The sequence below is a fragment of the Drosophila albomicans genome, chromosome 3 (genome assembly GCF_009650485.2).
Source record: "Drosophila albomicans strain 15112-1751.03 chromosome 3, ASM965048v2, whole genome shotgun sequence".
Lineage (NCBI taxonomy): Eukaryota > Metazoa > Arthropoda > Insecta > Diptera > Drosophilidae > Drosophila > Drosophila albomicans.
The window spans coordinates 29,419,904-29,445,388 of NC_047629.2; the positions used below are offsets into that span (position 1 = coordinate 29,419,904).

General features: G+C 36.0%; 3 protein-coding genes across 4 annotated transcripts; 2 read left to right on the top strand and 1 right to left on the bottom strand.

Moving 5' to 3' along the window:
* Window positions 1–3,141: 3,141 nt before the first annotated feature.
* LOC117566504 (uncharacterized) lies at window positions 3,142–3,798 on the top strand. Its single transcript, XM_034246045.1, has 3 exons — window positions 3,142–3,207; window positions 3,262–3,585; window positions 3,649–3,798. Exons 1-3 carry the CDS (start codon window positions 3,142–3,144, stop codon window positions 3,796–3,798), a joined length of 540 nt encoding a protein of 179 aa, XP_034101936.1.
* Window positions 3,799–4,410: 612 nt separating this feature from the next.
* LOC117570778 (uncharacterized) lies at window positions 4,411–11,035 on the bottom strand. Of its 2 annotated transcripts, none has more exons than XM_034252617.2 (6): window positions 10,906–11,035; window positions 7,877–8,553; window positions 7,599–7,729; window positions 5,339–5,535; window positions 5,048–5,175; window positions 4,411–4,937 (listed from the first exon to the last, which is right to left on the bottom strand). In XM_034252617.2, exons 2-6 carry the CDS (start codon window positions 8,407–8,409, stop codon window positions 4,865–4,867), a joined length of 1,062 nt encoding a protein of 353 aa, XP_034108508.1. In that variant the 5' UTR covers window positions 8,410–8,553; window positions 10,906–11,035; the 3' UTR covers window positions 4,411–4,864. The 2 variants fall into 2 exon arrangements, with proteins under 2 accessions (XP_034108508.1, XP_034108506.1); XM_034252615.2 differs by having other exon boundaries at window positions 10,807–11,035.
* On the top strand, window positions 5,733–6,367 carry LOC127565587 (uncharacterized). Its single transcript, XM_052004827.1, has 2 exons — window positions 5,733–5,872; window positions 5,932–6,367. The coding sequence occupies exons 1-2, from the start codon at window positions 5,807–5,809 to the stop codon at window positions 6,295–6,297; spliced, it is 432 nt and encodes a 143-aa protein (XP_051860787.1). The 5' UTR covers window positions 5,733–5,806; the 3' UTR covers window positions 6,298–6,367.
* Window positions 11,036–25,485: the final 14,450 nt, after the last annotated feature.

Below are 25,485 nucleotides of genomic sequence, written 5' to 3' on the forward strand. Positions count from 1 at the left end.
CTGGAACCATTGGCAGCCTTTGTAGCTGGCCATATGACTTCCTGAGCAGTGATAGCAAGTAGGTAAAGCATCTTGGGAGCGCGTACATTGTGAAGTGTGATGGTTTTCTCCACATCTGGCACAGTTTGGATGACGGCGACAGTATTTGGCAGTGTGCCCATACTCCTGACATCTTAAGCATTGCGCTATTTCGGATGATTTACGCATCCTTTCAATTCTCACTTTTTGACGGCAAAGAGTGTTTAATTTGTGAATTTCATTAATGTTAGCACAAGGCTTAACATTAATGAAGAAGATGTTGAGTTTACCATCAGTATTTGTTCTTGATTTTGGATTGTGAATTTGTAGAACTTCATAGCCAAGAGTTTTGAAGTTCTCCGTTATGTCGCTGTTTAACGTGTCTACAAACAAAATGAATTAATTTCCTTCTGTTCAATGTTAACAAATATACGTGACATAACCCCAAATAATGACGTAACAAATTTAAAAATTTAAAATAAACTGTATTAAAAAATCATTAAGCAATTATTGGAAAATTAAAAATGAATCTTACATCAATATTGCGATTAATTAGAGGCAATGAATGTATTATTTTCATTCGAAATTTATGCGTATCATGCACTAAAGTCACAAACAGTTGCGTTCATTCCTCGAATCATGAATTACCGCGCTTTGTTAGTGATTTTAATATTGCTGGGGATTCTGGATACAAGTCTGCATGAGGTAGATATTACAGGAACTTGTTGATTGATTATAATATAATTCTGTTTTTGTTTAGCGCCCCATTCAAATTGAAATCAACAATTTCACTTGTATTTCTTACTACCCAGAGGTAGCTCACGAGTTCAGCTGCATTCTTCATCGAAAACGCGTCTTGCCTTCTATGTCTGTGCGATTCAACCTCAAGGAAACGGCCGATGCATTCAATATTATATGCTCCTGGGGCATTATTAAGAGAGGAGTTCCCATTGGTATAACGAATCTCACAGTGGATGGCTGCAAAGTACTAAGCACATTTTATAGCAACGTCAACGTTGTCGGAAAATTTTTTAAACGCTTTCGAACCTTCAGTAATTTACCAAAATCATGTCCTGTTCCTGGTGTAAGTATTTTATTGATTAGACTTTCTTTTATCTTTTTAATTTTATTATCATTTTAGAACACACTCTTTGAGATACGAAACTATACAGTTCTGGCGCGGGAATATCCACCGCACGTTCCAGCACTTACACATTTCTTTGGAATGAAAATAGAATTCAAAAACAGAATAGTTGCTGATATTTATGTTCAGGGGAAAATCTCTTATTAAACAGTATTAAGTTCTCAAATATGTTCAATAAATAATACATATATCTTGAATTATATAATTATCTACTCACAATTCATTGGTTAACCTTAAACTTTAAACGGTTTAAAAAATTCCTAATATTTTAAAATTGCAGCGAAAGGTTGACTCATATTTTTGATGATGGCTGTGAACAACAGCCGAGAATGTTTTGTTTTTGAATCAAGATTATGTATTGAACTATTCATTATGATGACGATATCTAGCTGCGCTCTTTATAGATTTGTTGAAATATGAAAAGTTGAAGTTTGGATTGAAGAATATCCACCCAATCCTGCTGAAAGTATATATGAATGGGAAATGAAATGAGTAATATAATAATTTATATTATTATTTGCTGTATCACCTATTAGGTTAGGTTGGGTCGGCAACCTCTGGGGAAGCAAAGTATAAAAATCCTTAGCTACTCCGCAGTATCACCTCTCAAGGACCACATTTTAAAAAGCATCCTTTACACAAGTTGTGTTCCTCTGAGTTATTTCATATTAGTTAGCTTCAGCACATGAATTTACAAACCACTTCACGAGTTTTGAAGCAGTCAGCTTTGTAAATGTGCTGCAAGCTTTGGCGCGCAATATAAATGTCGCATTTTGTTAGCAGCTAAGCAAAATGAAGTTAAACATCAATTGAACGTGACGTATGCTAATGATATTGCAATCGCAAAAAAATGAACGTATTAAAAGTGCGTTTGGAAAAAAACATGAAGTTTATCTGATATAATACAAATGTTTGTTTTAAACCAATTTGTATTTCAACTGTTCGCACTCTATAAAATACGCTGTTCACTGCAAGATAGGTTTGAAGCTATCTACTATACAAACTATGGATTATCGTGCGTTGCTGTTGACCTGCATATTGCTTAGTGTACTGATTTCAAGTCAGGCAAAGGTTAGTAAAAAGTTAATGTCTGACAAATGTTAATTCAAAGTTTTTTCTTTTAGCTGAATATTGAGCTAAACAACTTTAGTTGCATAGCTATTGCGCCTGAGTTAGCCCATGAATTCAGCTGTACTCTGCATAGAAAGCGCATTCAACCCTCATTATCGGTGCGATTTAATCTCAAGGAACCGGGCGTCCATTTTTATCTTATTTTTAATATAGCTATGATCAAGAAAGATAATTCTAAGATGTCAGTTGGCCGCCATAGGCTTGATGGCTGCAAATTTTTGGAATCGTTTTACAGCCAAGTTGGTTTCTTTAAGTTCTTCAAGCGAATTCGGGCAGCCAGCAATCTTCCCAAGAAATGCCCGATTCCAGCTGTAAGTAATTGATTGATTTTTCAAAATTTCCTTTTAAAATATGAAATTTTATAGAACAAACTATTTGAGGTACGCAACTATACAGTTCTGGCCGAGGAATATCCTCCAGGTATTCCAGCAATGACGTACGAATGGGGCATGAAAATCGAACTCAATGAGAGAATTATCGCTCACATATATGTTCTTGGAACTACGACCTATACATAAATATTAAATATTATTGATATCGTTTTTCTGCACAAATGCGAGTCGTAAATAAATTGCATTAAAATAGGCAACTTGTAACTTTCAGTTACAACTTAATTAACTGTCTATTAACACGCTTTTAATAGCAGCAATTTCGCAATCGGCCATTTAACAAAACCGATCAAAAAGCTAGATTAGCAAATATTAATACACATATTAAAAACGCGTTATTCGTGTTATTATGTAATTTAATACGTTTATAATTGCTTTGTAAAGCTTAATTTAGATTAGTTTTAGTTTAAAACTTATTCCTATTCACACTTTAATTCATGTGAAGTCAACGTTCGAACAATGGCTTACCGCTTAATTGTTATAGCTATAGCTATTCTCAGCTTTCAGTCCTTGAATGAGGCTAAGGTAATAGAATGTAAAGTTTAATTTAAGAATTTTATTTATTTCGAAATCTTACAGCGACCTTTCACCATTGAAATCAACAATTTTACATGCCGAACGCTTGATCCCTCATGGGGACACGAGTTCAGCTGCATTATCTATAGAAAACGCATTGTTCCAGTGATGTATGCACGCTTCAGCCTTAAGGAAACTGCCAATGACTTTAATCTGTGGCTCGATGTGGGAATTCTCAAAAAAGATAAAACGAAAATCAGCATCGGACGTCACAAACTAGATGGCTGCAAATTCCTGGAGTCATTTTACAGCAACAACATTTTTGGCAAATTCTTCAAACGCATCCTCAGTGTCAGCAACTTTCCCAAAGGTTGTCCAGTTCCAGCTGTATGTATTGCAAATTTTATTAACATTTTTAGCATTATCTGAATACGGTTTTTATAATCGTAGAACACTGTCTTCGAGATACGTAATTACACAGTTTTAGTGGACGAATATCCGCCGAATGTGCCAGCTTTAACTCATCAATTGACTTTGCAAATTGAAAAGGATAACAAAATCATTGCCGACGTTTATGTTGAAGGATCAATTATTTACTAAAAGATGTTATTAATACAATAAGAATCTAAAACACTTTCATTTGTAATTGTCGTTTGTAGAAAATTGTATGTGAAATGCACCAACACACAGTTTAAATCAAAAACCAAAATTAAACAAGTAAGCCAGCCACAGATGGGTGTGCTCAACTGTGACACACCCGCTAGCAAAACAGTGCGGTATTTATTTCAAAATATTCTAAAATAAAATACCGCAAACATATTTAAAAAAAATATATTCCAACGGATAATATATTTTTAGTATTTTTTCCATCGGATAGTATTTTTAGTATTTTTGCAGCATAATAATGTTGTATATTTTAAAATGAATACGTCACTATTTTGCTTTTATTATAATATTGATATAGTACTCCATTGAAAGAATACCACAGAGTGCTAAATATACTAGATTTTCAGATGTTCATACGGACGACGCTCAGACTGACCTCGCTATATTGTCTCGTCTGTTCATGCAGATCAAGAATATGTATTCTTTATAGGGTCGGAGACGATTCCTTTTGCCTGTTGCATACATTTCCTGCAGTCACAAAACAATAATACCCTTCTACCCTATGGGTAACGGGTATAAAAATGAAAATAACTAGTTTTTCTGGCCATTTATGTATATATATATTTCGATGCTTTTCTTAATCGCATTATTTTCGAAAGCAACAACATTCGTAAAATGTTTCAAATATATTTTGTAGGTATTTTTTATGTTTTTTGTTTTTTTCTTTAGGTTTTTGTCTTGTTAGGAATAGAAATTGCAATATATAATACATTATGTATGCGCACACATTGTTTCAAAAAACAATAAAGTAACAAATGTCTTAGGGATACATACAATACATACAATAGTTTATATTTACCATACCCAATACGTACGTATGTGTGTGTGTGTGTGTTGATGTTTGTCTGTCTGTTTGAATGAATGCATGTATAAGTATATTGTGTTGTATAATGTATAGGTTTGTTTATTATCATATTTATAATAGCCACATTTCATAGAAGTAAGCATACTATCTGTACAAGAATTTTATTTATGAGAAGAGATAGAAGGGGGGACGTTTTTAGACGGTTTCATGCTGCTCCTGCTGCTGCTGGATGCTGCTGCCACCATCATCTTCATCTTCCAAAATGATGCTGCAATAAATAAATCGAAGCGACAATAAATAAATCAAATGCATAAATTACGAACGTATTACGTTCGAATGTATTCGAATTGCGAAATACTGATAAAAAATTCAACTCACATGCGTTTCCTCAACGATTTTCGCTTTCTCCGCAGCTTTTTGTATGTAAATTTACTCGGTGAGATTTTATAGTCTTCATCGAATTCCAATTCGAGTTTAATCAGATTTTGCAAGTTCAATTGGCAGTCCTAGAAATCCCAAACGCACACACACACACACACAAACAGAAAAAAGAAAATGCAATTAATAGCAATCACACCTGGCTCAATCACAAACGAATATTTGTGTTTTCGTTTGCGCTTTAACGAATATTTTTGATGCGACGCCAATAAGTATGCTATAGAAAATTACCTCGAGATTTTTGAAATGCCAACGCGAATTGCTTGGCGTGCCGCCATCAGTGGACAGCTGGCTGAGACAGGTGCGCATTGTGGGCCAGCATTGACAGCGTTTGTTGGTTATCTCACATCCCGGCTCCAGCACAATCGCCTCATCCGCAGTGCAGTTGCTCAGCTGGCTGTATGTGAGCGCTGTCAAATGTTGCAGATCTGTAATCACACGAGTGAGGGAGAGAAAAGCAAAGCAAACACATTTTTGAAAAATTCAGCAATTATGCATGACGTGTGTGTGGGCGGGGGCGGGCGCGATTGCTCATTAGATGGACAATCGATAGAACGAAAATCCAATTAATTTTCGTGCATATTAAAATCACATTAATTGGACATTTGTTTGATTGTTGCTCCAATTTAAATAAGATGATTTATTTATTTATGATTTCATTTACTAACATTCCTCTCAACTGTAAAGAACACTTGAATAATGAAATACAAAGTATTATTCTTGACCCTAACTGTGTTGACTTTGCCGCACTTGAGTGAAGCTAAGGTACAATTTTAATTGAAACCAATTTGTGATTAATGAGATGTAATTTTACTCTTTCACAGCGACCCGTCTCGGTGGAGCTCAGAAACTTGACATGCTTAAACATTGAAGCGTCAGTTGTGAGTCACATTCGCTGCGAAGTGCATAAAAAAAGATCCGATCCCTCGTTTTCCGTGAATTTCAGTCTATTGGAAACAGTGAGATCGTTTAATATTGTGATCATTTTGGATATTATGAAACGAGATGGCACCAAATTGAGCTTGACTCAAGTCAAAATGGATGGTTGCAAGTTTCTCAACTCCATCAACATCGGCAGCTTTTATGGCAAGTTCTTTAGGCGCTTTCAAATTGGCAGCACTCTACCCACAAATTGCCCAGTATCAGAGGTGGGTATTAGTATTATAAATTTATCTAAATTATGCCATTAATATGCCAACCAATATTTACAGTGCATAACGTATGGCATGACAAATGTCACACTAATCCCTGATATGTATCCGCCCGGAATATTGGACTTAAACTACCAAATGCACCTCAAGTTTCTGCGGGGTGAACAATATTTGGTGTATGTATTCTCAGAAGGCTCTGTTTTCTATTAGTGCAATTAAGCATATGGCAATCGGACGTTATTGAACTAATAAATTAATGTCAACACATCGAAGCAATTAGAAATATTAAGAGAAATAAATTCACGGTCAAGTGTTCTTTGATAGTTGGTGTTCTCTTGTGATATATTCATTATATTAAAATTATAAAACAATAGCTTATATATTTAGTATATGTATATTTTAAATCCTTTCTTCTAATACTTTTGAGGAACAATGTGAACAAATTACAAATTTATATAAATATGGCAAAGGAAAGAGTTGCCTCGTGCGACATCGCTTGAAATCAAATCAAAAAAGAACGACTTAACATTTTTTAATCAATTAAAAAAAAACATTGTCAAGGTAAATGTAAACATAACATATAACAGTCTCACGCATTAATTCCTAATAGATTTGCTAAAATCGGTTTTGAAATTCTGTATTTCGAAAGCGATTTCTGTTTTTGTCGTATGCGATATGAAAGCGCCTTCATTTTGTGTAACTATCTTGGAGTCTAACAGTTATCCAACATCAACGTAAGCAACAATTACAGAACTAATCAATAGCAAGAGAAATATGTTTCATTTATTGTCAAAAAAAGCAGAATGTTTTGTCATCATAGACATGTCTACATAAAGCGTATAGACTCGTACATAGTTTGTGGATAAACTTGCAATTTTATTGTGCAATGAGCTTATAATTAACTTTATAGATTGCGAATATTAGATAACCGAAAAAAATTAAATGCTATTTTCAGAAAAAAAGCAGCGAATTTCCAATCAAAAAATAAATAATCTAAATTCATTTAAAGTGAACTTGTTGTATGGGTTAAAATATATTTAAATATTTATAAATTTAAGAAGCTAATGAATGCGCGTATAATATGAAAAACTAACTTTAATTGTGTACCACACTCAGTTCAAAATGAACAGCATTTTTCACTTGCCACTAATATGCACTTTTATATGATAGCCACCGGGTATCTGAGTGGAATTTAAGATGTGATAAACATAATAAAAAATGCTGAGAAGTAGCTTTCGAAATTAATACGGCGCACATGCAGTCCAAACAAAAACAGAGATAAATATAGAGAGAGAGAGAGAGATAGAGAAAGCGAATAAGAGAAAGAAGAAGAGACTTACCCATGCAGACGCCGAGACCGCTGCTAATGGGCAGTTTGGTAACACACTGAAGGGGCGGTTCGCATTGGCCGGAAAAGCCGCCGGGTCCGCCGCAGGATTCGCCCAACGTTTTAGCGCATATGCGGCAGCATCTGCACATGAATAGAATTAGAGTGTGCGAATGTGAATGCGAATGCGAATACGAATGAGAATCGTAATATTCGAAATATATGTATGTGTATAGGAGAAATTGTGGAATAGATACGCATAAAATATTGTAGATGAGTGGTTTAACTTACTGGCATGGATCCCAGAGCATTAGGCCCTTGCCGGGGCAGTCGAGGGCCCGTATAACATCGCATTCCTTTGGATTGCAATAGCATTTGAGTCCATTTACCACATTGTTGCTGCCAGCTGCTGCCATTATCAGCAGCAGATAGCAGCATGAATAGATGAGATAGATCCGTACGTTCAAACGACCAAAATAACTTCCGTTTCGTCGCATCCTATGCGGAAGTTTCGCTTTGTTGTTCTGTTTGACTGACGTCGACGTTGATTCGTTGTTGTTGTTGCTGTTGCTTCTGTTGTTGTTGTTGCTGCTGTCTTTGTTGTTGTTTATTTCTGTTGTTGTTGCTGTCCTTGTGCGTATATCCATGCCAATGGCGTCGGCTACTCCCACAGTCCCAGTCACAATCGCAGTCGCCGGCACAGCAACAACAACACCATCACCTACAACATCTACACCCACATGGTCTTCTCCATTTCCTCGACCATCAGCTCCTACTCCTCCTCCTGCTCCTGTTTCTCCTCCTGCTACTGCTCTTCCGCCCATTTATAGGCAATTTTTATTGTGTTTTTGCTGCTGTCGCTTCTGGTGGTGCTACCGATGTTGTTGTTGTTGTTGCTCTTGTTGTTGCTGCTGTTGTTTGGGTCTGTTCGTCCTGTTTGGTTGCTCGCCAGGCAATTTGCATGTTGACTGCAAACCAAAGCGTTGTTAAATGATTAAAATGCCATAAACTATGCCACGCCTTGTGTCCAAGGCTTTAATGGGTGGGCTTTTATGTAACCGAGAACCGCTGCGGCTGCCATTTCGTTCCTAACGACGATATTTTGCCTAATTTACCGCATTACGCTTAGTGTAGCATACTTTTCGGGAGGCCAAACGCAAAGACTACTTTCAATTGCGCTACAACAATTTCCGTAGCATACTTTCGGGCTCTTCATTAAAATATCACAATTTATTATATTGTATATCAATAGCAGCGCTATGCAGCCCCCAAACTTTGTCCCACTCACTCTGTTGCCTTTGTCGCAAGTTCGACAAAGTTCATTATGAATTTTGCATAGTTCAAGTGTTATTTTTATTATTGTTTATTGCTGTCGAAACTGTGCATAATTAATGCGAAGGACTTTTGCAATCGTTTCGGCATAAAGGCCAAGTGTCTCATTTTCATTTATTCAACGACCAGCTCTCTCGCCATCGCCACTGAAATTCTAGTTATAAATAATAGAAAGCATACTTTTGGACAGCGGCAACCAGTGTGGCAAAATTGAGCTAAACAGACTTTATGCTGGCTTTCATTTTAGCTGAAGGATTAACAAATAGCACAGCTGGATTATAAACAATGCTATTGTCCGTTTCATTTCTTTGCACAGTTGATGCTAAAAATGCGTATTTTTCAGAGAGGATTTAACAATATTTTTGCGACTGTTTAAAGTCTTCAATGAAGAGAAATTATTATTAAAATGAAATTGAAAATAAAGCAAGTATTAAACGCTCAGCTCATAAGTAGCATTAAATTGTGTGGAGATTCAGAAATGTATTCATTTATATTCTTTTGCACATAAACAACTTATGATAACATAAATGTATATTCATTAGTTATTTACACAATTCTCTAGAGATTGCCATTTGCCTCTTCACCAATTGCAAAAATACACAAAATTTATACAAAAATTTACATTTTTGCTACGTTTGCATGACACGGTTTTAGCTACAAACTGATTTTCATTTGTTGCCCCTTCATTTAATATGCTGTCATCTCTGGAAATTGCATTTCCCAAATCAATTACGCAAAATGTCATCAGGAATACATTATTTTATTTTTTTAAATGTACTTCATTTTTATAATTTGTCTTTTTTTGACGAATGTGAATGCAATTTTTGCTGAATTCAATTAATTCCAAGCGAATAAATTACAGAAATTTCATTTAATTTACACATGAGAAACATTGTGGTGTTGTTTGTGGCAAACGAATGTATGCAAACACAAGCACTCACCAGCCCCTTCTATCCTCCTCCTCCTCCTCCTTACCCCCTCGTCTTCTCTACTCTTTGCAAGCAAGCAGAGAGAAATAAGCAAAACTTTTGTTATGAAAAATTAACTCACAATTGAAGCTTGCAGAAACTTTTGCTGTTATTTTTTATCACTAACAAGTTCAGCTATAATAATATAATACTATATGTGTGTATGAGTGTGAGAGTGTGTGTGTAGCAAGTGAGAACTTATCTTTTTTGCAAGGCGTAAAGTTGTTGTAATTAAAGTGATATCGTAGTAGCTGGGAAGAGCGCAAACAAAACCTAATTGTGTTTAACAATTCAATGATACTTGAGGCTCTTTCTGTGCACATAAACTGGGGATTAGAAGGGGCTGGAGAGGGGGTCCTGCAGCAGTCACTCAATATACCCTAAGGACGCGCGAAGAGTGAGGGGGTGAAGGGAGAGAAGGACCACAACCGAATGACCAAATAATCAACATTTGCTCTTTGTTTGTGCTGCTTTTATATACACTTCACATATACTCGCATATATATATATAGATATTTATTGTATATATCGTAAATTTGTTGAGCGTAAAGCACTCGTGTATTTGTGTTGGCACACACACAAAACACACTAACTTACACACCAACACACACACAAACGCACACTCTCATTCTTGTAATGTTGTCCCAGTTATTGTTGTTGGTTTTTCTTTTCATTTATTTCTGTTTTTTTTTTATACTCGTTTGTCAAGCACTTTTCGATTTGCCATTGAATTTTGTTGGCAAATTTTCCTTTCATTTTATTTTGTTTTCTTGTCGTTCCTTTTTTTATTTTTTGTGTGTTGAAGGAAACTATATGAAAGTAAAACGTCAAGTATTCGGTTAGCCACTCACTAACACTCACTAACACACACATACTCACACACACACACACACTCGCACACTCACACACACGAGTGCACACCTTTAGCTCTATGTTTTGGGTATTAGAAAGCAACGTTCATTGGCCGCTCGCCATTCGATTCCGATGACGATGACGATGATGATGACGTTGACGACTAACGTTTTTGCTCGATGTTCTTGTTGCTGTTGTTCTCTTTGTTGTTGCTGTTGTTGCTGTTGCTGTTGCCGTTGCGCTTTGGAATTCGCCTTATGAATTTTTCATGCGCTTTTGTCTGCCACACGCGGCCATTTGTGGCAATAGACTGACTAACCGAAACGAACTCGTAACTGAACACCTTTTGCCAGTTTCGTCCTGTTGCCAGGGAACAAAAATATCCCAATGTATTTCCCGCTCTCGCTCTCTTGCTCTCTCTCGTTCTCTCTCGCTCTCAGCGTCGGCGCACTCTCAGGCAATTCAATTTTGGCGAAGGGAATTAGAAACGATGGCCGAGGAGAGGGGAGGGGATTAGATGGAGACTAGAAGACAGAGTTATCAGACGGATGCAAAGCATTTGCCTCAAAATATAAGTCATTCGGTTATTGTAATTACAATGGCATAAAGCGCAGGAAGACGCAGCTTAGGCACATCTCAACATCTCTCAAACACATCAGGGGCCCCCCGTTCATTATGTGTGGGGGGGAACGGAAGGAGGGGCGGCTAATGGGCAATTACGAGTGTAAAATCTCATGCTTTATAAACTTTGACGCCGTGTCAGCTGCTAATAAGCATTCCAAATGCCATAAAAGCCGCCACTGCCGCATGGCCAAGTCAGCAGGACCTCGGGACATTGAAGACTTCAGCACATCAGATCACTGGGAAGTCGCTGGGAAGTTTGTGGTAAGGGAGAAGACATCTAAACGCTCACGCAGCCCGCACAACTTGCAACTTTTCCAATTAGCGGAAAAAAAAAACAGACACACACACACATACGCAGCAGCAGCAGCATAGACATTCGGAGTCTTCTCGGCAAAGTCCAAAGTTGGCATTGGTTTTAGGTCCTTTTGGTCCTGCCGGTTGGTCTCTTGGTCTTTGGGGGGCTTCTTGGCCTGGCCACAGTGAGTCCACAGTAAATGTTGCGTAAAACAACTTGCTGATGCGGGCTGCTGGTTACGACTCCCCCCTCACACTCTCTCCCCCCTTTTGGTGTCTTCCTCCTCGCCTCGCTTCCCTCGCAGTCAAAGCAATGCCCACTCTACGTTTGGCAATTGAACAAAAGAGCAATCGGGAATTATGAGTGGAGCAAACTTTTTAACAACAATAACAACGAGAGTCAAAAGGAATGCCCAAAAAAAAGAAAAAAGAAGAGAAGACAGGAAGGAATGAAAGCACAAGCAGAAGAATGCTTTAGTCAAGTGTAATACTCTGTAACTGCACAACTACAGAGTTGTCTAGACTAACAAGTTGACAATTATAAAGAGAATGTATGTTGAATTCGTTTTTACTTATATAAAAAACATAGAAATTGTTATAAATAGTATTTTAAAGAGTCCTTAAGACATAAATTTGATATCTTAACGAGGAAATTTAAATACTCGTTGTAAGCCACCAGTTAAAAGAAGAAACACCCACAACTTATTATAGCCCGCCTAAGCTAAGCACTTTACAGGGTGTCAATATAGATAATGGCGGTAATTACTCATTTTGATTGATTGAGATGGACGGTTGCAAGACGCAGCTCATGGTTTTAATGAGATATGTTTATTGCTGGCCAACACGAGATACTGTCAAGCCACCCTCAGCGCCCACTTTTACAGGGTAACAATATAGATATATTTTATGAATTTATGTATATAGGGGCAAAGCTGGAAAAACTTGCGCTCAACTTGAGCTCAAATTGATAGAGTGCAAAATAATGTGCAACATTGTGTGCAGCAGCTGGAGATGTGCCACTGAGCTGGACGATGGAGACAAGAGACGACGACGACACAAAGAGGAACAATGTTGTAGGGCGAAGGAAGGGAGGAGGGCGAAAGGGAGGAAGGAAAGCGACTTCTTTTCAGCACCGCTTAAAATGTAAATCTCTTTTGTGAATGTGCATTTCGACAATCTACGAGTATTTATTAATATTTTTACTTTTTCTTCCCATTTCATTTTTGGCATTTTCATTTTCATATTCATTTTTGTTTTTTTTTTTGCGTGTTGCCTGCTTCACATTTTGTTGAATCGCTGGCGGCAAAAGTTTTGCCTCAAGTGCGCATTTCATTCCCGAAATGTTTTTCTTACATTTTTTCCCGCAATGCTTCATTACTTTACAACTTTTTGATGACAGTTTTATTGGCCATATTTCCCGTAGAACGCCAGCAAAAAAAAAAGAAGAAAAAAAACGAACACAAAATTGTAAAACGAACAAAAAAGATGAACACATTTCTTTGCATGCAACGCTTGCAGGATTCTATGGGGAATATTATAGAATTATGGCAATTTTTTATAGAATTTAAGTGGGAAAAACTCGCAGTTTATAAAGTGATTTGACTGCTACTAATTGAAGGATAAAGCACAGCTGGGCTTAACATAATAACTTAAGAAATGTTCTTATTGTAGTTGTCAAGTTGTTTCATAACTTTTTGTTCTAAATCGTTTACAAGTTTGACAAGTCAATTACTTGGCAGCTGCACTTAATCGAAACAAAGCGAAAATTGAATTATTATAAATATTTTTGCAGAATTTTATTCACACTCCCATTATCTGTGCTCATTTATCAACCGATTTTAATTAACATTTCCAACACCTCGTCACATACACAAAAAAAAACTACGCGCTCGCATTATCGACAAAAGAATTTATTGCATGCATAAGTAAAATATATTTGAAAGGAATTTCAAGTAATTAATATGCATAAAAAATGAAAACGCTTTTATTCGATTAAACTCTCTAGAGGGGGGAAAATACTAAATTGCTCATGTTGAAGTGAACTGACAGCCGAGTTATTAGCTTCTTTAATTAGGTTGCACTAATTTGCGCAATTAATATTTCAAATTATTCTAAAAATATGCACATCCATGTACATGTGTGAATACATCTGCATGTGTGTGTCTGTGTGTGTGTGTAGGTGTGTCAAACCCATTTTAGTCGCCCAATTAAAATTTAATCTTCTTATTTTCGCTGCACAACATTTCCATTTAGCGATAATTAAGTATTTAAGCTAAATATACTCGCGTTTACCAGCCGCTTATCATAAAGACTCACAACACTTGACGCTTTCTTTTTAAATACTTTACAGCACTGCAATTAGCTGTGATGATAGTGTTGATTAACAGTGTCGTTGCTTTCATTTCAATTAATTAAAAAACTTGATTTCGTTTTAAACACTTTACAGCACTGCAATGAGCTTTGATAGATAATATTGATAAACAGTGTTGTAACTTGCAATTCGAGTAACTTAGTTGTTTAGTTTAAATATCGTTGTCAAGGTTATGAAGTATTATATGTATGTATATGTATGTAGAACCATATCATTTAAATTATTATTCTTCAATATTTAATAAGATTAGTTTCGAAGGCATTTCGCTTACGTTTGACAACACTAAACTGCGCTCATTATCTTTTAGAGCGCAGCGAAATCGAATACTTAGAAAATAAGCTATACCTTTTTAGAGCCTTTCATGCACCACAATTATCTTAATCTTCATGTCTTTTAGCAACACTGATTATTAGCTTTGGCTAATCATCTTTGTATTTTACAGCCCTCAGCAGAGAACAAATTGTGAGCATAGTTCAATCACCACAATAATCCACCGCATTACAATACGCTTCATAACACTTAATAGAATTTAACAGCACTGATTGTTCACATTGCGCATTCATCACCATAATCCGTGGCATTTTACGGCACTGAGCGTCAGCTTTGGCCATTCATCTGTGTGGTAGTATTATATAGAACAATATCTTTCAAATCAATATTATTCTTCGATGTTTAATAAATTTAAATTAAAGGGAAGCTCGCTTACGCTTGGCAACACTAAATTGAGCTCATTGTCGAATACCAAGAAATTGAGGTATTTCTTTTTTTAGTACCTTTCATTCACCACAATTATCTTAATCTTCATGTCTTTTAGCAACACTGATCATTAGCTTTGGCTAATCATCTCTGCATTTTACAGCCCTTAGCAGAGTACAAATTGTGAGCATAGCTCATTCGCCACAGTAATCCACAGCATTACAATACGCTTCATAACACTTAATAGAATTTAACAGCACTGATTGTTCACATTGCGCATTCATCATCATAATCCGTGGCATTTTACAGCACTGATCGTTAGCTTTGGCCATTCATCTGTGTGTGGTAATCCGTGTTGCCTTTGATTGCGTTTGCCAACACTTAATGATGTTTTATGGCGGTTTACAGCACTGCCACTTAGGCAGCAATGATTCATTGCAGCGTTGCCAGATCGCTGCTGCGACCGCTGGGGCGTATTTAACAAGCGTTCGCCGCTGAGTGAACGAGAACGAAACGAGAACATTTGAATTACAAATTAAGCCAAGCAGAAAGCCAAACCAATTTGCGACCGCCCACACAATTTATTTTAACAATTTTTATTTTCACGGGATTTGCGCTGGGCAATTTACGCAACGGCATTATTTTTCCTGTTTTTTTGTGTGTTTCGGGTACGCCAAAGGCGTCGCCGGAGGGGGTGAGATGTGGGGGGAAAAGGAATGTCCGCAAATGTTTCGCGTTTTTAAGGGCAAGTAATTTGCCACTCGTCCATTTTAAATTACATTAGTTAAGCGGACCAACACGAAACGCGATGCTGGTCAAATGCATATTTTTTGTTTCAATTACTTACCCAGCCAAAAGGACGGAAGGGGGCAACTAGAGAAGGCATCGAGTAAGAGAGGGAGAAGGGACAGGGAGGAGGATTGTGGATCAGCAACGGAAAGCAAAAGCCAAAGCCTCGCAGTATTTTCTTAATCAAATTTGCATATAAATTGCAGACATCCCGAAGCTGAAGTTGAAAGTTGATTTCGATTATTTGATGAAAGTTTATGGAGTTTTCATAAAGCGAACCAGCTGAAGCAGAGAAAACATCAGACCAGAGCAGAAGAGACAATGGCAACGACAGCAAATGCCGCAGCCGCAGCCATGGCTAAAGCTACAGCCGCAGTTGCCACACTCGCCACATTTTGTTGCCTGGCCCGCATTTTGGGTTGTCAAAATGTCGACTTGTTTATCTTTTAAACGAGAGCACAAAGTATCCAGGTGAGAAAGCACAACCTGTCAGTTACCCTGCAAAATAGACAATCTAAACACTACATTTTACTTCCTCTATTTTGTTTACCATAGAAATTGACATTAAAAGTGGTCTTTAAAGTCAAGTCAACCATAAATCATTTTCTTGCAAGCCAAACATGTTGCTTTTTCCTAATCTACAAATGTATTACATATGTTGATTAAAATATGAAGTGTTGCATAAATTGTAATGTTGCTTGTCTTAATTAATACACGAATACAGCTTAACATACGTCTCGACTATTGGTTGCTCTATCAAAACTTTAACAAATAAGCCAAATTTCTTTATTTACATAACATCTGAAAAAATTCTACAATTTATATACATATGTATGACAATATGTATAGTACACCTGCGAAATCTAAAACTAATTTTTATATGTAATTTAGTTATTTCTTAATATAATAAAAGTAAAATTGTAATTGCAATTTATTTTTAGTGAAATGCTTTCAGTAAAAGAATTTTTGCAAGTGATGTTATTTTTAATTTTGTAAGAGTATCACAGATTTGTCAAACTTCCTTCTATGTCCAAAACATTATTGAGGTGCCAAAAATTTTAACATTTATTATTTAAGAATTTTATAACGAAAATAACATTACTTTTCTCATATTATTAAAGTAAGTAAGACCTATTTTTTTGACAAATACTTGACAAAAAGAAGAGAAAAACAAATGGAAGATTTACTTAGAATAAAAATAATTAAATTGGTCCAACGGGATATATGGATAATTGAGTTCATTATTTGAATGAAGTATTGAAAAATTAAAAACTAACAATCTGTATAAATTAAAGAATGAGAAACTCTCACTTACTCTAAAAAACAATAATAAAATATTTTAATATTTTCAATACAGTTGAATAATAAAACTATTTCAAGAAATAAAAAAGAAAACACTCATTATAAATTCGAAAGCCTTGCTATAGTTATAAAAAACAATAAATAATTTAAAATTTTAAATACATTCTGACATTAGATTTCTCATTCAATTTAGTTGAAATAAAACAAATTATTTATTCATAGATTTATTTCTTGTCAAAAATAAAGCAAATGCATTTCTTTTGTTTTTTCATAAATTTATTTCTTGACGAAAATAAAACAAATGAATAAATTTTTTTATTTCATAAATTTATTTCTTGACAAATATGAAACAAATATGAGTTGCATAACTCTGATATTTAATGAAAGTATAACTCTGATATTTAATGAAAGTATAGAAGGACATAAAATCGAGACATGTGTCAAAAAAGCAGAGCTGTTTACCTAAAACTGCAGTTTTCAAACGATTTTTTTGCAATTTTCGGCAGCGATATTTGTGGGTGGAATGGCACAATAAAGTGTATATTTTATGCGCTACACGTATTCGCAGACACACACACACATACGATGAGTGTGCACAACTTTATGACACCCATTACTTGAAGCTTTTTATGAGGCACAGGGTATAAACACGATGATGACAATGATGATTCTGACGATGCTGACGATGCTTTCGATGCTATATGCCACAAGCTGCAAAGTATGCAACGCAACACCCGCTGCGTTTTTGGTGTCGAAATGAAACGAGGCAGGACGAATGAACTCGTCGTCGTCGGCGTCGTCCACGTCGTTGTCCTTGTCGTCCTTGTCGTCATCACGCTGGCAGAGTGAGTGGAGCTAAAGCGAACTGACTGCCGGAGTGGCATTTAATGCAGAGCCAGCTGGACAGAACCGGACAGGACAGAACAGCGCAGGACATGATGAAGGAAGGGACAGCAGCAGCAGCAGTAGAAGAGATTCTATCTATCTGCTATATCTTACGATAGAGCGCAACATGAGGCAAAATATTTGCTATTGGGCGATTGCTGTTGTACAACATCCCCGCAAGGGATTCTTAGTTAGTGCGAGTTTGTGGACATGTGAGCGTGCACAGAGAGAAATATGCCAATCTAAATGCTAGCCATCATAAAAAACCTTTAAGAATTTTACAATATGTTGTACTAAGAGTTGACGTACCGATTGCGGTTGAAATTGTTCTTCAATGAAATTGATTTTGATATATGAATTCATTTTGTAAGCCATGTGAAATACTTTAAGCATTTTTCCATACTTTACTTTGCCATCTGGATTGTGGCTAGAATTGTTGTAGTAAATACGTAAAAGTTAAGATTAATACGAGATTTTTCGTAAAAAGCATTACTAGAAACACTCTTAAGAACTTTGTTTTTTTTTTTTTTTTTATATATTCTTTATTTATTTACAATCTATCTATCTAAAGATAATAAGTAAATATTAAGAACTTTGTGAAAATTTATTTTTATTCTGATAAATACGACACAATATTTAGTTTATTTATTTTAAGTTAAGATTGATGTTGGTATAAAAACACATTTAAAGCAATTTTGTATTTGTGAACATATTCTTAAATATTGAAATTCAAATATTTTACGAAAGCATAAATGCAAAACTATTCAACTAATTTCATTTAAATCAATACAGTACGATTTATATTCTATTCTATTGATGTAAGAATTGTGATTGATTTTTATATGCATACATATGTATGAATGCTTTAAACAATGGACATTTTTTTGTATAGATTTTTGGTTACAAATATTTTTAGGAATATTCTTATTAAAATAAAAATATTTTGTGAATAAAAAAAAGCGAGATTATTCTTTACAGCTTTATTTAATGCAGTGCAAAATTTATTTGCTTCATTTTTATTTCATTAAGCCGATAATCTGCTTTGGTACTTCGTCAACATTTATTATATATACGCTACATACATTTGGGGAGAGAATGAAACTTTGCTTATATTTTTTTTTAGAAATAGTATTTATTTTAATTGTGTTGGAATGGTAGTAAATGAATATTTATATATGTGTTTTTAAATCGTTATTTTTAATCCAAGTAGCTTTCATTTTTAGCACAAAAAAAAAAGATATATTTTTGAAACAGCAAAAAATCGATTTACGTTTGGGGCTAATGAAAGAAATGAATACAACTTTGCTAGTCTTATTTTTCTAGAAAAAGCATTTATGAAGAAGTTTTCTTAAATCTATATTTAGATCTATTTTTAATATAGTAAAAAATAAATTTAAATTTGTGGCTAATGAAAGAAATGAAAAAAGCTTTGCTAGTCTTGTTTTTTCTAGAAAAAGCATTTATTTCAATTGAATTTGAATGGTGATAAATGAATGTTTAGAAGTGTGTTCTTTTAAACCTCAGCAGCCTTAGTTTTGAACAGCAGTAAAACTATTTTTAAAATAGCAAAAACTCGATTTAAATTTGGGGCTAATCTGAGGTAAACGAACATAACTTTGCTATTCTTTTACTCCGAGAAACTATTTATTTCAATCGAATTGGAATGGTGATAAATGTATGATTAGAAGTGTTCTTAAATCATTAATTGAGATCTATTTTTAAAATAGCAAAAAAAACAATTTAAATGGTTAGGACATTCTAATTTCTATTGCCCACTTTCATCAAATATATAAATGAAATGAAATGTGAAAATGCAAAAATAAAAATATTCTTCTAACATTATTCAAATTATCGATATTACAAATGGTTGCAAAAAGTGCCCTTGAATTATTATTTTTAACCACAGTAGCAATGTTATGTTATTTTTAGGGGAATGGCAGAGAATTGCTTTTCGTTTCAATCCCAACTCAATTGATTTTTTCTCTCTCTGTGTGCGTGCCTGTCTGTATGTGTTTGTGCTTGTGTGTGTGAGCGGCAATAGATGTCCCAGTGGCCAGGCCTTTTGTCAACCATGTCATATTTCATTTGGGCCAAGTCTTAATACCTTAAATGTGTGTTCCGCACACACACACTCACGCACACATACGCAGAGTTAATGTGTCCGTCCTAATGCGTCCGACTCGTACTTGAGAGTCCAACATGCATGCAAATTCCACAACGTCTTCATGCCTGGCCACACATGTCGGCCAGCTATTCAGTCAGCAGCCAACCAACCAGCCAGCCAAGCAGCCAGCCTGCTTGTCGACTCAATGAGCAAATGAAATTTATTTCATTATAAAACCAGGCCAAAAACCCCGGAACCTTTCCAAAGCCAAACCAGAGCGGACCAGGCCAGACGACGAATGCAGACCATGGCCAAGAGAATGAGAACGGAGACCAGGCCAAACATTTGTTTTAGCCAAAAGCCGCAAGAAAATTTTCATTTTGAAATATGCTTTCTGAAATAATTTCACTCTTATGACAGACCCCGGACCCATTACCGAGACCCCAAATAACACAACGACGACGACAGCGCAAAAATTGTAATATTAATTTTGTGTACACGAGACAAGATAGAGAGAGAAAGAGGGAAGAGGGAAGAGGGATGGGTGACAACGGAAGGGCATGCCCTTGATAAACCCACAAACCGACGATGCACAAAACAATGAGCAAGGATTCATAATGGAATTTCGTTGCGGGGTAACAATAACAAAAGTCAAGACGTAACGGAAGCAAAAGGCCCCAGCAGGACCAGGAAGGCTAGCTAAGTAAAAGAAGGAGGAGGGGGAGCAAAAGGGCGGTAGCAACTTTATTATTGCCATTTCGTGTATGTGTGAGTGAGTGAGGGTAAGTGGGTGAGTGTGTGTAAAATTTGCCACACTAAATTTGTACGAAGGAAAAGTGTCACCGGAATTAAGCTCATCAACGCTGATGACCATGATTCAACTCTTAACTAAAACTCAAGTTAAGACAGCAGCAGCAGCCAAAGCAGGAAGGAAATGACAGAGAGCAAGAGCGTAAGAGAGGAAATGGACCAGTCAAAGATAGACAGAGAGAAAGAGATACAGTTAAGGACAGAGACAGCAAACCGTAAGGAGTCGAGTCTAAGCCAAGCAGCGACAGCTTAAGATAAACTCCAAGTGGACAGGGTATATTAAAAATCTACTGAAATGAAAATGAAAATGAAAACGCATTGCTTGAGAATGAAAATCTGTTGGCATTTTCCGTTCGCCTTTTCATTTCGTGTTTTCTTTTATTTTTGCCCCTCTTTTTGTGTGTGTGTGAAAAGGTAATCAAAATAAATGAGCGACATTTTGCTAGCTGGCTGTGATGAACAGAGCAGAAGCAGAAGCAGAAGCAGAGCAATGAGCAAAATGAGAACCTAGAGTTGACTAGAGAAATAACTCGTTAGGTTGCCGTTGAACAATGAACGTTTAGGGGTTCCCAACTAACGGCAAAATGACGGAAAAGGGACCATGTACAGGAAGCAGGAAGCTGCAAAACGATGGCAGCGATTTCCTCGTCAAATTATGACTTGTTTGTACAGCTGTCAGTCGCTGCCGCTTCTTTCTTTCGCCTCACGCTGTCTATGTGTGTGTGTGTGTTTGTGTGTGTGCAGAGCAAAACCAGTAATCACTAGGAAATCTGTTGGGTTTCTTAACAAACTGTGGCTGACAGGAGCGTGGCAGCATCGAGACTCAGACTGAGACCGAGACTCAGACTGAGACGTTTCAAGAGATTTATTAAGTTCTTTCGTTCGTACTGCATTAAGTTATAAAATAAAAGATGTAGCAATTGCCTGTTCATTTCCCTTCCCCATTCACCCTCAACCCACGAAGAAACTCCAAGAATTATGAAATTTTAAATAGAATTTTTAATGCACAACTGCCTGTGAATTCCAAGAATTACGACTCCTTACTTTTCATTTTACGCTAGTTTTCCTTCATTTGTTTTTTTTTTTGTCTTACTTTTTTGCATACCCTACTCACATTGAAAATGGACAGAAAAGATTTGTTTTGCATGTTACAGACAGTTGTTGGGAGCATATGCGACTACATAAAGTATACGCAGCTCTTTCGGCTTTATAAAGTATACGCAACGTTGGCAATTTTATAAAGCACATGCAAAATATGCAAATTTATTAAGTATACGCAAAACATTCGAATTTATTAGGTTTATGCAAAAAAAAATATTTTACTGCATTACGTATACGCCACATATTTTACATTATTAAGTATACGTAGAATGGAATACAATATTAAGCATACGCAAAACTAAACACATTATACTACATTAAGTATAAGCAAAACTCATAATATTCTACAATATTAAGTATACGCAACAATGAAAACCAGAGCTCATTTAGCTTACTTATTGGATTGTTTATACAATTACATTAACGTCATGATCTTGTAGTCTTAATGATGTTAATTTGTCTTAGAGATTGATCATTTTCTTTAATACTATTTTCGATATTAATAAATATAAAAGACTATTTCAAAAAAGGATTTATAATATAATTTATTACTATTTTTGATATTTATAAAAGAATATATGTAAGAAGAATTTATTAAACTAGATGTCTTATTTGATGTCTTCAAAATTTTTCGTTCTATAGGAAATAATCTATAGAAAGATCTAATCTATAGATATGAAATTCTGTAATCCGTTGATATTATCTATAATTTTATTAAGATCTTACAATAAATAAATAATAACATTATAACAGTCTCTTACGTCAAAGTTAGCTTAAGTGAATCTAAGAACAAAGTTTTTGAGCTGGCAAATAAAGTGAACTTAGGGTATCCCGTAGTCGATCACGCGCTATAGCTTAGAACCAAACAGACTGTCTTGCATGCCGTTCTTCCGGCACTGGCAAATGCTGGGGTCCCCAATATCCGGCCAACCTGTGTCCATATTTGCCTTCAAAACGACGAGCACCATCAGGGACCTTAAACATATTTAGATAATATATGTATATGGAGGAGGAGGGCAACTTGCGACTTTTCTTTGCCTCTGTGTGTGTGTGTGGGTGTGCATTGAGTGAAGACAAATATCTCACTTAAACTAAAGAGCAATCAGCACAATAGCAGTGTGTCCATAGGTGCACTTGAGACACCTAAAAAAACGAAAAAAAGTGTAAGTAGCTTGGCCGCCGAGGAACCATTTTTGGGTAAAAGATACGCTTGGAATTTCTTGCAGCAGCGATGCTGCTGGACTCTTTGTAACTACGATTTAGCAACAGTTTTAAAGCCGCCTACCAAGTTTGGCCATGTTCCGCCCATAAATTACCATTTGGCAGCTACAAGCAACGCCTTTTCCTGGTCCGCCCACAACCCCACAGAAAACTGCCTACAACGCCCATATGGGCAACTGAAAAGCCGCATTGAGAAGGCTTTCTACACTGTCTTTTTTTTTGTGTGTCGGTTAGAGGAAAGGCGGTTATGCCGGGCATTACGCGCACTTTGCCGCAAGTCGTTTGCTTATCAGCTTTTTCGGCGCTGTCCTTTTGGACAGCCAAGCATCCCAATGAGCAGTGAACGGCTAAGTGAACTTGCTTTGCCTGCCTGGCTGGTAATGACTACTTTCAGTGTGAGCTGGAGTTAGTTGCGTTGAGGAACAAGCGAGCCGAAAACAGAAAACAGAAAGCCGACACGTTCGTTGGCCCCTTATCATCGTTTATTGTTTGGCTACATATTTTATTTGGGAGTTGCAGGCGCAACAACTTTCGCTTGCCTTCGCTTGGCTCGTTATTATCCTATTAGGATGTGACAGCAGCTCAGAAACTTTTCATTCACACACAGAGAGAAAGGGAGAAAGAAAAAGACACAGAGTGAGGCGAAGACGACGACAGTCCAAAGACACCCACTGCACACATGTCGTATACATAACGCTTTTTATATACTATCGTCTTGAAGACATTACAAGCTCGTTAAAGTGAAATCAATGTTGTTGTTCTTGTTCTCTGCTGTTCACTATGACTTTGCCTTTGCTTTTGCTCTTGCTCTTGGTCCTGTCTCGTTGTGTCTCGTCCTGTCCTGTCTTGTCCTGTCGTCGCTTTATTTGGCTATGTATTTTTATTTCATTATAAGGATTTGGCTGCCTTTTTGCTGTTATCTGCGGCAGTTTATGTGACACCGGAGGCAACTGACCATGAAAATTGTTAAGCCAAATGCACAAACATATCAACTATACTCCCCCAAACACAGACAATATATATATATAATATATAATGATATTTATAGCTCCAGCAAACTTCGTCTCGCTGTTAACTGTATCTGTGTCGTGTTGCGGGGGAGCACAAATCCTCAACTCAACTGCAATTTTCTACTGAAATTAAGCCACAAAGATGTTCCATTATCAGATAATAACAAACTTAACAACCACAGCGGACTTTGAGCAAAACTTTGACTAATGTTTTTCATGCTTAATAGGCGTAGATAAAATGCAAAAATTCAATTATATAGTGTTAGCCTGACCCAAATACTGTTATAAAGAATTCCTTAGCTAATGCGATTGTCATTCAAGCTAATTATTCCTTTTACAGCAGAACAAATGTATACATTTTATGTTGTAATTAAGAGGAAAGTTTATTTATATTATTCTTACTATCACTATTTATATATTTCGTACAAATAAATAAAAATTGTATTATAATATGATATTATTATTATATTATATTATTATATTTCAAAGAATAATTTATCTTAACTGACCCTTAATTTTAAATATTTAATTCTATTTCAGTTTTCTTAAAAAATCGTATATTATGAGGAACACATTGATTTTATTTAATTTAAACAGTTTAGTTTGAAAAGATTCAATTCATTATTTTTTTTGTTCTTAAACACGTTTATTTGTAAAATTTCTTTTCATTTAATTAAAATAAAGGGTTCTATAAATAAATTTACATATTTTTACAATTCATAATTGGCGCTCATATCTTTCCCTACCTTCAACATAGAAAGATTAAGAATAATTGCATTTGAATCTATTCATGCTGAAGGTGCTCCTACCTCTTCAATGTCGCTTTGTGGGCTTATCAGATTTGTAAATAGCATTTAATGCAATGACAACACCTGATGATTAGTCATTCTTCAGACGTGGCCAATTAGTCACCTGAACGATCTCTGCAAATGCCAAGAAAACATTGAAATATTATGCATGCAAATACTTGAACACTTTTGTACTTGTTGCGATTGTATATCTGCATTTTTACATTAATCCGCTGGGAACGAGGAAGCACAGCAAGAGAGGTGGCAATGAAGGAGAGAGGGAGAGGGCAGATTGAGGGTGTTGTCATGATATTCATTTTTTTTTCTACATTTGCATTTCACACACGCCTTGGCCTGGAAAGCCAAGAACGAAGGCAACGATCTTTTAATAAGTGAAGTATGCATGAATATGTAAGTGTGATCGATCGATCGCATTGGTCGTGGAATTGAAATGAGATTGGAGGAATGGGAATTGGAATTGGAATGGAAATGCATGCACGTGACGAGTGCGTGTGATGCACTCACCATTCATTCAACACTCACCCAAAATTCCTCAGCGGCACCATTTTTGAGTGCCTGTTCGTGTGTGTGTGCGAAAATTTATGGCGTGCTCACAAATTGTGGTCTGCAACGCATGCTAAAAGTTTGCCAAAAAAGATCTGCACAACAGCAAACGTTCGTTTGTCAAAAGCTTTTGAAGAGCTTTCGCACGCAAGAGCAACAAAAATTATGAGTGCTTAGAAGAGCAACAGA